General features: G+C 62.9%; 1 protein-coding gene across 3 annotated transcripts; it reads left to right on the forward strand.

Moving 5' to 3' along the window:
- Nucleotides 1-140: 140 nt before the first annotated feature.
- ZNF598 (zinc finger protein 598) lies at nt 141-12107 on the forward strand. Of its 3 annotated transcripts, none has more exons than XM_030925292.1 (12): nt 141-433; nt 6061-6173; nt 6678-6807; nt 7064-7275; nt 7373-7590; nt 8076-8193; nt 8582-8769; nt 9263-9335; nt 9480-10258; nt 10633-10786; nt 10900-11050; nt 11168-12107. In XM_030925292.1, the coding sequence occupies exons 1-12, from the start codon at nt 209-211 to the stop codon at nt 11519-11521; spliced, it is 2715 nt and encodes a 904-aa protein (XP_030781152.1). In that variant the 5' UTR covers nt 141-208; the 3' UTR covers nt 11522-12107. The 3 variants fall into 3 exon arrangements, with proteins under 3 accessions (XP_030781152.1, XP_030781151.1, XP_010386156.2); XM_030925291.1 differs by having other exon boundaries at nt 11271-12107; XM_010387854.2 differs by having other exon boundaries at nt 8076-8184.
- The last annotated feature ends 285 nt before the right edge of the window (nt 12108-12392 follow it).

The following is a 12392-nucleotide window of genomic DNA, read 5'->3' on the forward strand; positions in this document are numbered from 1 at the left end:
CCTCCAAGCGGTCGGCTCGGGCTAGAGCGGCCGCTATCAGGACCACCGCTCTAGCTGGCACCTCGCTAAGGCGGAAGTCGCAACGCATACTTCCGCCGGGCGGGCCCGTTGTTGGGCGGGGCGGTGACGTTGGCCCGGAAGGGGCGGGCCCGCCGGGATCCAGGCCGCGCGGCGCCGCGCCGGCCGAGAGAGGTCCGGAGCCCGGACCATGGCGGCGGCGGCGGGGGTCGCCGAGGGGCGGCGCGCGGTCCTGGAGGCGGCTGCGGCGGCGGCTCCTGAGCGGGGCGGCGGGAGCTGCGTGCTATGCTGCGGAGACCTGGAGGCCACGGCGCTGGGCCGCTGCGACCACCCGGTGTGCTACCGCTGCTCCACCAAGATGCGGGTGCTGTGCGAGCAGCGCTACTGCGCCGTGTGCCGCGAGGAGCTGCGCCAGGTGCGGGGCGCCGGGGGCGCGGCCCGGGGGCGGCGGGGCTCCCGGCAGCCGGAAGGGGACTTTGCCTCACTGAGGTCCGGCCGTGGGCCCGGCGGCGCCGGCTTCCGAGAGAGGCCTGGTGGGGCCGCCCAGGGCGGGGTCCCGGCCGTGCGGATGACGGCGGGGCGTTGGGGCTGGGAGGCCGGAGGGTGCCGAGCGGGTTGGAGGAGTGGGCAAGCCCTGTGGGAACTTACCCCGTGTCCCGAGGGTTCCTGTCGGGCCTCAGGAAGGGGCCTGATCAGATGGAGAACTCGGTGACCTGCTCGTCTTCGGGGGTTGATTTCCCAGGGGCCTCCGTTCGGATGGAGGAAACAAGGCAAGGGGGACCCTCCGGAGGCCATCCGTCCTGGAAGCAGGGTGTCAAACTGGGCATTCTCATCCCAGCTGTGTTTCAGGGCCCCCATTGGGTGACCCTGAGCAAACTCCTTCCGAGACTGACGTTTTCCTCTGTGGAGTGGAGGTGACACTAGCCTCGGAAGGAGACCTGCCCACCAGAGGGGAAGGCCCCCTCCCGGTTCTTGGCGGGAAGGTAGAAAAGTGTTAGGAAGGTTTCCTCCTTGCCGCCGCCCCCTTTGGCGCTCATCTCCACAGTGAATGGGAGACGTTTTTGACTGTACAGACTTGAAAGTCCTGGAGGGGTCAGAGGGTACCATACAGCGTTCCTCCACCCTCACTGCACTGCCAGCTGACGACTGTGGGCACCTGGCTGGAGCCCCTTGGTTTGCTGAACTTAGAGATTTGTTTGCTTCCAGCATTGTGAAATTCCCCCGGTGTGTTCATGGAAGGCTTCATTCAGCTGGTGACATCTGTCAGGAATCTAACTTTCCTCTTCTCAGAAGTGATGCAGAACAGTATTGAAGGATAGGTTCTTTCTTTTTTTCCTTTTGTTTTTCGTAAGTAGACATTTACATCAAAGGAGCTGAAGACACGCTGAAATTCTCTGAGCAATTTGTGAGCATCTATCCTGTGCCCTTTTTGGAAAAAGACATTTGGAGATGCTGTCAGTCTGTCATGTGACAGAAGGAGGCTGACCCAGACCCCGGGGAGATCTGGGGTGCAGGAACAGTCATGGACTACCTTGGCCCGTGGCTTCCTCAGGGCGCTTCCTGGCTTTGCCAGAGCCTGCCTTGCCAGCCAGTCCTGCATACTATGACCTCACTCTCCAACAGCCAGGCTTCCCGGCACACCTGTAGCTTCCTTCTGGAAAGAAGACGCTAAGGAGTTCTTGGCACGTGAGGTCCCGGCCCAGGCTGCAGGTCTGATGCAAGACATGGGTGAACATCTGCGTATGCTTACTCCGGCAGCCTCTGCCTGCTCTCATTCCTTGTAGGCCCCACACCCTCCAGGAACTCTGTGGCCAGGGGCTGTGGCCGTGAACTGTCAGCCGGGGTGCGGCTTGGCACTAGGTGCCCCCAGCCAGCTGCTTCTAGGGCCTGCCTCGCCTTACTGGGCTGAAGGAGGGGTCCTGGGAAGTCTGGTGTTTGCTGCTCTCCTCTCCTTTGCATTCATCCTGTTTTCTTCCCATCTTGAATTTGCTGCCTCACTCTAGCCTCCTTTTTTCCTTCCTGAGTTCGGCACCATCCCCTGAGTATATTCTGTGTCCCATGTGTGCTCAGGAATTCCCTCTGCAACCCTCGACTCCTGAACCCTGGCGTTGTCTTGGCCTCCCTTATGGGACTAAGGCTTTGCGAAAATTGGGAGGAAAGTGTCCAGGATGCCGTATGGAATCGGCTGGCTCCATGTGCTTGTTAGTTCCACACACCTGGACCCAGACCTTCCCTGTGGAGGCTGCAGCTGCTGCTCAGGCGAGGAGCCAGATGGGCCCGACCCCTGGCAGGTGCTCGGGGTGGAAGCCGAGCCAGGCTCCCCTCGGTGGGAGGCAGGGGTGCTGTTCTCAGCCATGGCTGACAGAGGCCCTGGTGGGGTGGAGCCCCACGTTCTGGGCCTCTTTTCTGGCCGTGTCTTTCTCAAGGGCCGATTCCTGCTGTTTGCATCTTGCTCGCCTGCTTGCTCTGGTCCCTGGTGTTACTGCGAGAGTCCTGATGAGGCTGTGGCCCCCCAGGGCAGCCCACCCGCACCTCACAGGCAGGCAGTGGGAGGGGCGCAGATGGCCAGCCCACAGTCACCCAAGGTCCCAGGTCAGGAGGGTGACCTGCTGGCTCGGGCCATGCTTTCCGAATCCTGCCGTCCCCTCTCCCGTCCTCTGTGACCCTGGCCCTGTCTGTAAGATGCTCCCTGCTGCTGTCCCCACCTGGGCTCCGTGGAGGTCTAGGCTCTCTAGATGGTCCTGGGAGCCATCCACAGGGTCCGCCTCCGCCCGTGTGGGCAGGCCCTCACCGCTGTCCTTTTGTGTGCCCATGGCATGCTGGGGAGTGTGGAACTGCAAGGCCCCAGGCAGACACCATACCTGTCCCTGTAGGGGGTCCTGGGGGCCTCCTGTTAATAAGCAGGCCTCTCCTCTACCTCTCACTTTCCTTGGGGCCTGGCCTGGCCGTCTCCAGGGCTCACGTAGACCGCCCTTTCCTTGATCATTTGCTGCATAGCCCATCCCCAAGCCTCTCCCCATGGGTTCTGTACTTCTGTCTTCAGACACGTGACCCTCTCCTGTTGGGGTGACCTAGATCTCTTGTCTCCCTCTGTAGCCCCAGCCATCTCCCCCCGGTCCCTCACATCCCACCCCAGCCCCCCACATCCCACCAGAGCCATCTCCCAACGGCCCCCAAGTCCCACCCCAGGCATCTCCCCCAGGCCCTCAAGTCCCCTACCCACAGCCATCTTCCCCTGGCTTCCATGTCCCCTACAGCCCCTACTCCCAGCCTGGCCATGCTGGAGTACCACCAGGCTGGTTGGCTCCTCAGTTAACCAGCCTGTCCACCATGCTGTGGGATGTGGCCTCATCCAGCCCCTCCTCACCCTCAGGGAGGGTGATGCTGGCTGTGCCAGGCTGCGCTGCTGTCCCATTGCCCGCTCCTGAGGTCTGGGCGGCCAGGCCTGGTCTCCCTCCCTGTCTGAGGATGGGCAGCCTCAGGCCCCCCCCAGCAGGTGGTATTTCCCTGCTCCGGCCCTGTGGCCCCAAACCTACATGCCCTCCTGCTCTAGTAAACGCGGCCTTGGGCCCACCTTGCTTGCAGACATTGTTCTTTCCCAAGCCTCTTTCTCTTCATGAGCCTACCCAGTGCATCCTTTCTCCTGTCTCATTGCTCCTCTCAGGTGCCCCGCCTGGGTTACCCCTACCAGCTGTTCAGGAGGGATGAATACCCTGGGTGTTGCTGCCTCTGGTGCTTGGAGCACCTGCCCCAGCCACTGGGCAGATGGACACCCGTCTAGACCCCACATGGGGCATGTGGCCCTCCTGTTCCAGCCCACCCTGGATCCTTCATCTGGGTGCTGTCAGTGCACCCGGGACCCGCCCGGCCCTGCCTCTGCCCAGCTCCCTGCAGCTCCTCCACCCCGAGCTGCACCCTGGCCTCGGCTGCTCCCTGCCTTGACCGAGTCTGCCAGCCCCACCAGTGCCATCCCACATAGGTTTCTCGGGACTTAGGATGTATTAGCATCACATGGGGCGTGGGTGCCTCCAGGCGGCAAGGACAGAGGAGTCTATGTGCTCCTCAGCGGGGCCTGGCACTGTGCCCGCGCTTGGTGACACTCGGGACGCCCGAGTGGAGGCCGGCTGCATGTTAGGGTGCCTGGGATGCCCCTGTGCCCACAGCCTGAGGAGTCACCACCCAGGGTGGATGAGAGCGCGCGGCTGAAAGGAGGGGTGCCAAAGTGGGGAGGTGGGGCTGGGGATGCCCCTGGCGTGGGTTTCCTCGGGGGAAAGAAGTCATTTCTCGAAGTCTGATGGGCTTGAATGCTTTTTGGCAGCCTCGCGGGCTTCCCTCACAGGCTGCTCACCTGGCCGCCTCACAGGCAGACACTGGCTTCCTCGCCCGCCTGCCGGTGCTGCTTCGGGAGCTGTGGTGGGGGCGTGGTCCTGTCTGGTTCCCGGGAATCCCGGTCCTCAGCTGCCTGAGGAGGCTCGCGCTCTTGGTCCCAGCAGCACTCTGAGTGGCTCCACAGAGTGTGCCTGTGAGGGTCGGGCTGGAAGGCAGGGCTGGGTGCCAGCTGCCCTGAGGGCAACTGCTATGAAAAGAGGCCACACAAGGCCCAGGGCCTTTCCCTGTTTTTGGGGTGTGCAGAGGGGCTGCTCAGGAGGAGGAGAGCCAGGGGACAGGTCAGGGTGATGTGACCCACAGTGACTGACAGCCTTTGTAATGGGGCTCTGGGTGGGGCCGCGACTCCCATCTGAAGACATCGTGGGAGGCAGCTATGATGAAGTGCCCATCTGAGCCCAGCGGGTGACGGGGATGCAGAGGCGGCCAAGTTCATCCTGCCCAGCCTTGCCTGATGTGACAAGGGGAGGAAAGGTGTGGGCTGCTGCTCCTGCAGCCTGCACTGCCCACCCCTCCCTCGTGGAGCCGGCTCCTGTCAGTGGGTGGGGGCACCCTCCTTGCAGCGCAGCAGCCTGTCCTGGCAGAAGTGGAGGCTGAGCTCTCCTGGTGATCCTGACCCTCCTGGGGAGCCAGGTTTAATCACCTGCTCTGGGGGACACAGACCAGCCCAGGACCACCCGAGTATGCATGGGACTGGCTCTCCTGCCAAGCCTCAGGTTTCCCAACTTCACGGCCGTTCCGGCCTGATACCCTCTTTGACTAAGGCTAAACATAATATGCCCTTGGCGTGACCCTTGCCAAGGTGAGGATGTCCTCCTGCCGTGGATGTGCCCATGAGGCCTTGAGCTGCTCTAGGGGCTTGAGTCGAGACAAGTGACCAGTGGCAGGCTTGGGACAGCGATGGAGCCAGAAGGGGGCTTGACCAACCCAAGGGGTGGGTGGCACCAATCTCTGCAGGCGTGGGGGCAGCGAGGGTCCTAGCCAGTAGAGCTTCGTGGAGAGCAGGGGTGCTGAGCTGAGCGGGGATGCCGGGGTCGTCTGTGGAGGCACAGGGCAGAGGGCAGGTCCTTTCAGGTCCTTTGGCAACCAGCTTTACAAGTGCCAGAGACCCCTGGGAAGGGGGCCACGCAGAGGCTCTGCAGCGCCTGCTGACTCTGCTCGGAGCTGAGGTGGCTGGCTTGAGCCTTGGGCCGTGGAGGCACCATGGAAATGTGGGGGTGGGGGCGCCGGACAGGGCCTTGTCACCTTGGTATTCCCTTGGCAGCTGCTTGGAACACGTTTCTTCTCTGTCCCGGAAAGCGCAGCAGCGCAGAACGACAGCTGCTCTGTTCCCAGCAGGGTGGAGTTGCGGGGTGAGGGCCTAGGCCGGTGGGGCGTGGCCGCCTTGGTTCTGACCTGGCCGCCCCCTGGTGGAGAGGCTGGGCGTTGCGTCTCTGTCCTCTGTCCCCGGCCCTAGGCAAGCAGGTTGGGGTAAGGAGGGGAGGCCTAGGTCAGGGTGCCAGGGGCCACTGCCTACTGGGGCCTCCCAGGAGAACCATTTATGCCTCACTCCTACTCAGCGGGGCCGTGAGTGCTCCCTTGCCTCTAAGGCTCTTGCATTCCAGGTGGGGGTCCCATCCCAGTTCTGTTCACTGTCCCTCTGGTTTTTGGCTCTAGGTGGTCTTTGGGAAGAAGCTTCCTGCCTTTGCCACCATCCCCATCCACCAGCTGCAGCATGAGAAGAAATATGGTATCTACTTTGCAGATGGAAAGGTGCACGCATTGTACAGGTGAGCAGAGCCCTTCCTGGGCCCTGGCTTCCCTGTGACTGTGGTCCTTCACGTGCCACTCTCCTCACAACCGGAGGCACTTCGGGGGCCACATGGGGCACCAGTGCTGGGGCCAGGTGCCTGGGTTCCCGTCCTGTGACTGGGGACGCTTACCAGGCCCTCCTGAGGTAGAGCTGGTGAGTGCGCTGGGGAAAGGCGTGCCCAGGTGGCGCAGCACCTGCCTCAGGGACTCCTTGAGGGGCATGCAAGCTTGTGTGAAACAGACCTGTGGCCTGAAAATTCAGTAAAGGGCACAGCTGTCCCAGGGCTGGTCTCTCAGGGGAGGGGCAGCTCCTGGGCTCAGGGCTAGAGCCAGGCTTCTAACCCAGGCCGTGTGCAGGCTTCACCCAACCTGTGGCCTTGCATCTGGCCTGGGTCACGGGCCTGGGGCCTGGTGAGTGGCCCCACTCCCGGCGGTGACACTGAATGTTCTGGGGCCGTGGGCGGCTCTCGGTGTCTTCCTAGGCAGCTGCTGCAGCACGAGTGCCCGCGGTGCCCCGAGCTGCCGCCTTTCAGCCTCTTCGGGGACCTGGAGCAGCACATGCGGAGGCAGCACGAGCTCTTCTGCTGCCGGCTGTGCCTCCAGCACCTCCAGGTGTGCCCCCAGAGACCCCGGAGAGAGCCTAGGCGGTGGGTGGTGCTGGGGATGCGGTCACACGGCTGGGAGGGGCTTGTCCGCCTGCTGCTTCTGGCCCTGGATGGCCCCCTGAGGGTCAGGCTGTACGTGGCAGGGAGGCTTCTGGTGGCTGGCGGGGCCCTCTCCTACCCCTTGCTGCTCCGCTGCTGGCCTGTGGGAAGAGGCAGGAGGCCTGGGGTCCCCCAGCCTGTGCCCAGCCCCCTGTGCCTTGCAGATCTTCACATACGAACGCAAGTGGTACTCGCGCAAGGACCTGGCCCGGCATCGCATGCAGGGGGACCCCGATGACACGTCGCACCGGGGGCACCCGCTCTGCAAGTTCTGCGACGAGCGCTACCTGGACAATGACGAGCTGCTTAAGCACCTGCGCCGCGACCACTACTTCTGCCACTTCTGCGACTCGGACGGGGCCCAGGACTACTACAGGTGGGCCGGGCGGCAGACAGACAGATGACCCTCCCTCCCTCAGGGCGTGGGGCTAGCTGGGCTGCAGCCCTCCTACCGACACTCCATTTTCTGCCAGCGACTATGCCTACCTGCGCGAGCACTTCCGGGAGAAGCACTTCCTGTGTGAGGAAGGCCGCTGCAGCACAGAGCAGTTCACCCACGCTTTCCGCACCGAGATCGACCTCAAGGCCCACAGGACGGCCTGCCACAGCCGCAGCCGTGCCGAGGCGCGCCAGAACCGCCAGATCGACCTACAGTTCAGCTACGCACCACGGCACTCGCGCCGGAACGAGGGTGAGCAGGCACCTGGCCTGGACACCCCCGGGCGGGGCCACATGACCGTGCCCTGCTCTGGAGCCTCAGACGAGCTGTGGGTGCAGGAGGTGGCCTCCGGCTGGGCTGCAGTGCCTGAGCACCCCTCGTGTGCCAGGAGCTCTTGCTCCCTCGGGGTCTTGGATCTGCTGCCCTGGGTGCCCGGGGCCCTTCCCTGGACCAGGAGGCTTTTACTGAACATCTGCTATGTGCAGATCCCACCTGGGGCTCAGGGACCCTCCTCTCCCTTCCCACTGCTCCTGTGGCTTGGCACCCAGGTCGTAGATGCCCGTGGCTGGCGTGGACCCTGCAAAGCTCCTGTGCCATCCTGGGCTCGTGCACTGTGGGTAGGAAGGCCTCTGCTGTCCAGGCCTGAGCATTGGTCGGGTGTGGCCTTGACAGCAGGCCTGTCCCTCCTATTGTCGTCCTGGGGTCCCGGGAAGTGACAGGCTGTCTGCTGGCCGCAGGGGTCGTCGGTGGCGAAGACTACGAGGAGGTGGACAGGTACAGCCGCCAGGGCCGAATGGCCCGGGCCGGCACTCGCGGAGCCCAACAGAGCCGCCGAGGAAGCTGGAGGTACAAAAGGTGGGGGGCCTTGCGTGCTGCTGACATTCTCCTGTGGTGACCATGGCCAGTGGCCAAGCTGGGAGTAGGGGTGGGGTCAGGGATTGTGGCCAGAGTTTCTGGGGTTCTGAGTGGCAGCAGGGTCTGTTCAGTGTCCTTGGTGAGCAGAATTTTCTTCCTCTTCCAATTCTAGCCACAGCCACAGATCCCAGGGTTGGGGTGGGTGAAAGGGGCCTGTATCAATTGGGCGGCCACCGCAGCTGTATGAGGAAACACTGGCCCAGCAGCCCTGCAGGGCAGAAACATCAGACCCCAGATAATTGCCCCACACACTGGGCCCAGGACTCTGTCTGCCTGAGGCATTGGTCTCAGGCTGTGCTCAGCCTGAAGGCTGGCCTCCTTGTCCCAGGGAGGAAGAGGACCGAGAAGTAGCAGCTGCTGTCCGGGCCTCCGTGGCTGCACAGCAGCAGGAGGAGGCACGCGGGAGTGAGGACCGGGAGGAAGGCGGCCGGTCCAAGAAGGAGGAGGCAGCGGTGCGGGGTCCGGAGGAGACCCGTGGCCCCCGGCGCCTACCCCGGACTCAGGGTGAAGGCCCAGGTGAGTTAGCCCTACCTGGTGGCAGCTCTGCCCAGGCCAGGAGGCCAGTGGCCAGCTGGTTTTTATTTTGTTTTGTTTTTGTTTTGAGGCAAGAGTCTCACTCTGTCGCCTAGGCTGGAGTGCAATGGCACGATCCCGGCTCACTGCAGCCTCTGCCTCCCGGGTTCAAGCGATTCTCCTGCCTCAGCCTCCTGAGTAGCTGGGACTACAGGCCCGTGCCACCACACCTGGCTAATTTTTCTATTTTTAGTAGAGATGGGGTTTCACCATGTTGGCCAGGCTGGTCTCAAATTTCTGACCTCAGGTGATCCGCCTACCTCAGCCTCCCAAAGTGCTGGGATTACAGGCGTGAGCCACCGTGCCCAGCCTAGTGGCCAGCTGTTGACGGGCACAGTGCCTGAGACGCTGCGGGCCTTCACCTGGGAGGCGGAAGAGCACCCTTCACTCTGTCCCCACACCTTGACCTGACCTGGGGGCCTTGTGTTCCTCACAGGCCCTAAGGAAACCTCGACAAATGGTCCTGTAAGCCAAGAGGCCTTCCCGGTGACGGGCCCAGCCACCTCATGGTGTGTGAGCGTGAGGGTGTGGGTGCCCAGGGCTGAGTGGTGCAGGGTGGGCAGGTGCGGGCGGCCACAGGTGGGTGCCGGGAGGGCAGGTGTGGAGCCACCGGGCCTGATAGCTGTTGACCAGTTCTGCTTCCCTGCGCCCAGCACCCTCCCACCACCCAGCCCTAAGCTCAAGGACGAAGACTTCCCCAGCCTCTCTGCCTCCACTTTCTCCTGCTGCTCCACTGCAGCAATCCCGGGCCCCGTGGGGTTGGCGCTGCCGTACGCCATCCCTGCCAGGGGCAGGAGTGCCTTCCAGGAGGAGGATTTCCCTGCCCTGGTGTCCTCAGTGCCCAAGCCTGGCACCACCCCCACCAGCCTCGTCTCTGCCTGGAACAGCAGCAGCAGCAACAGCAGCAGCAGCAGCAGCAGCAAGAAGGTAGCACAGCCCCCACCCTCAGCGCAGGCTACCGGAAGCAGCCAGCCCACCAGAAAGGCTGGGAAGGGGAGCAGGGGCGGCAGGAAGGGCGGCCCGCCCCTCACACAGGAGCAGGAGAGTGGCAGTCCGGCCGCTCAGGAGCTTCTAAGCACACGCCCCACGGGCTCCATCTCCTCCCCACTGGGGCCGGTCTCCATCCAGCCCTCTAAAGTTGGCAAGAAGAAGAAAGTGGGCTCAGAGAAGCCTGGCACCACACTGCCACAGCCCCTGCCCGCTAGCTGTCCCCCTGGGCCTATGCAGGCCCCGGAAGCTCCTGCCAGCAGAGCCGAGGGGCCAGTTGCTGTCGTTGTTAATGGACACACAGAGGGCCCGGCCCCGGCTCGGAGTGCCCCCAAGGAACCCCCAGGGCTCCCAAGGCCCCTGGGGTCCTTCCCCTGCCCCACGCCACAGGAGGACTTCCCAGTGCTGGGCGGCCCCTGTCCGCCCCGGATGCCACCGCCCCCAGGTACGTGTACAGGCTCAGGCCTGCTCCCTGGGTGTTGGGAGGAGCCGGGGTCAGGCTGGAGCCACAGGCACAGTCTGCAGCTGCGTGGTGGGGACCCCTGTGCGCTGCTCTTGGCCACCTACATGATCTCCAGCCTCCCCTTAACTGCCCTGTGTCCCTTGTCTCTCTTGAGACCGGCCCTCATGGTGCTTCCCGGGGCTGAGGGTGCATGAGCTTATATAGGCTGGGCCTGCCACACCAGAAGCATGGTGTGGGTGCTGGCCCTGTACCTCCTCTGCGGGGAAGGGGTGGCTGTGGACAGAAGCTGGCCCTAGAGGCCAGGCAGCCCGCAGTCAGCGAGGGTCCCCTCTGGGTCTTGTCTTGCCACCCCTCAGGCTTCAGCGCTGTGGTGCTCCTGAAGGGCACACCTCCCCCACCCCCGCCGGGCCTGGTGCCCCCCGTCAGCAAGCCGCCCCCCGGCTTCTCTGGCCTTCTGCCTAGCCCCCACCCGGCCTGCGTTCCCAGCCCCACCACCACCACCACAAAACTGTAAGTGTGGGTGGGCTGCCTGGAGTCCACCGGGGGCTGGAGGAAGGGTACCTTTCCCTTGGGCCATTCTAAAGGCTGAAGCCTCCACCTTCTCTTACCTTTCTGACTCCTAGACCCAGGCCGCTGCCTGCCCTGCAGGCCTACCTAGTCCCCGAGAACTTCCGGGAGAGGAACCTGCAGCTCATCCAGTCCATCAGGGACTTCCTGCAGAGTGACGAGGCCCGCTTCAGCGAGTTCAAGAGCCACTCAGGGGAGTTCAGACAGGTCAGTCGGGCCCAAGGAGTCCAAACGGGTCAGGCCGGCCCGGGGCGGGGTGGCCAACCCGTCTTCATCCAGGGCCCAGGCCAGAGGGGATGACTGAGTCTGACTCTCCGGCGGCAGGGCTTGATCTCCGCAGCCCAGTATTACAAGAGTTGCCGGGACCTGCTGGGGGAGAATTTCCAGAAGGTCTTTAACGAGCTGCTGGTCCTACTGCCCGACACAGCCAAGCAGCAGGAGCTCCTGTCTGCACACACGGACTTCTGCAACCGCGAGAAGCCTCTCAGCACCAAGTCCAAGAAGAACAAGAAGAGCGCGTGGCAGGCCACCACCCAGCAGGCGGGCCTGGACTGCCGTGTGTGCCCCACCTGCCAGCAGGTGCTCGCACATGGCGACGCCAGCAGCCACCAGGCGCTGCATGCTGCCCGGGACGACGACTTCCCCTCCCTGCAAGCCATCGCCAGGATCATCACGTAGCTCCCGCCAGCATGGCCAGAGCCATCGCACCATGAGCGCCCTTCCTGCTTCCTTCCTCTCCGGGCTGCCGGGCAGCCAGGTAAGGCCCAGTGAGGCCACCTGGCCTCTTGGTTGGCCAGGCCCACCAGGAAGTCACCAGGATGGTCCACCCGCCTATTGGCACACTCAGGTGGGAGTCCACCCCTGCCTCAGTGGTGGGCCAGTCTCGGTTTGCATTCTTGTGCTTTTGGGAGGCGCCAGGGGAGGGAAGGGCTGGGATGCTGGGACCGGTTGTTGCTGGCAAAGCCAGAAGTCACAGTGGCCTGATCTGGGCCCTCCCGAAGCTGAGGGCTGCCGCCCCTGCGGCCTCAGAGCTGAAAGCTGCAGCTCCACAGGTGCCAGAGTCAGATGTCACAGATGTGTGTTGTGTAAACAGTTGGCTGTTTTGTGTTTCAAGAATATTCAGGATTAAAAGCAGACAAGAAATTGTGCTACCTGAAGTTGAATCTTTTTATGAGACAAGCTAAAGCTGAATCTGGGATCTCAAATTGCCTCTGACCTTTTATAAGACAGTTTATCTTCAAATAAATTTATTTTGCAATACCACACAGAGCTGGCGTTCTGAGCTTGTCTGTCTGCTGAGTACACCCTGAAGCCAAATTCACAAACAGAGTGGAGGGGATATCCGAAATACTGCAGCAAAATAATCTGAGCATTATTATCTGGATCTAGGGTTTTTGGAGGGAGACCAGACACATACGGTAACCACTTCTTTCTGCTTCCAGCACATATAAGTAGGAAAAAAGCTCTAAACACAGCCACATTCAAGTAAGGCCAAGAATATATCCTTAGATCAGAGAAAGTGGGGATATTTCTCTAAGCAGAAAGGGGC

This window comes from Rhinopithecus roxellana, chromosome 20 (genome assembly GCF_007565055.1).
Source record: "Rhinopithecus roxellana isolate Shanxi Qingling chromosome 20, ASM756505v1, whole genome shotgun sequence".
NCBI classification, from domain to species: Eukaryota; Metazoa; Chordata; class Mammalia; order Primates; family Cercopithecidae; genus Rhinopithecus; species Rhinopithecus roxellana.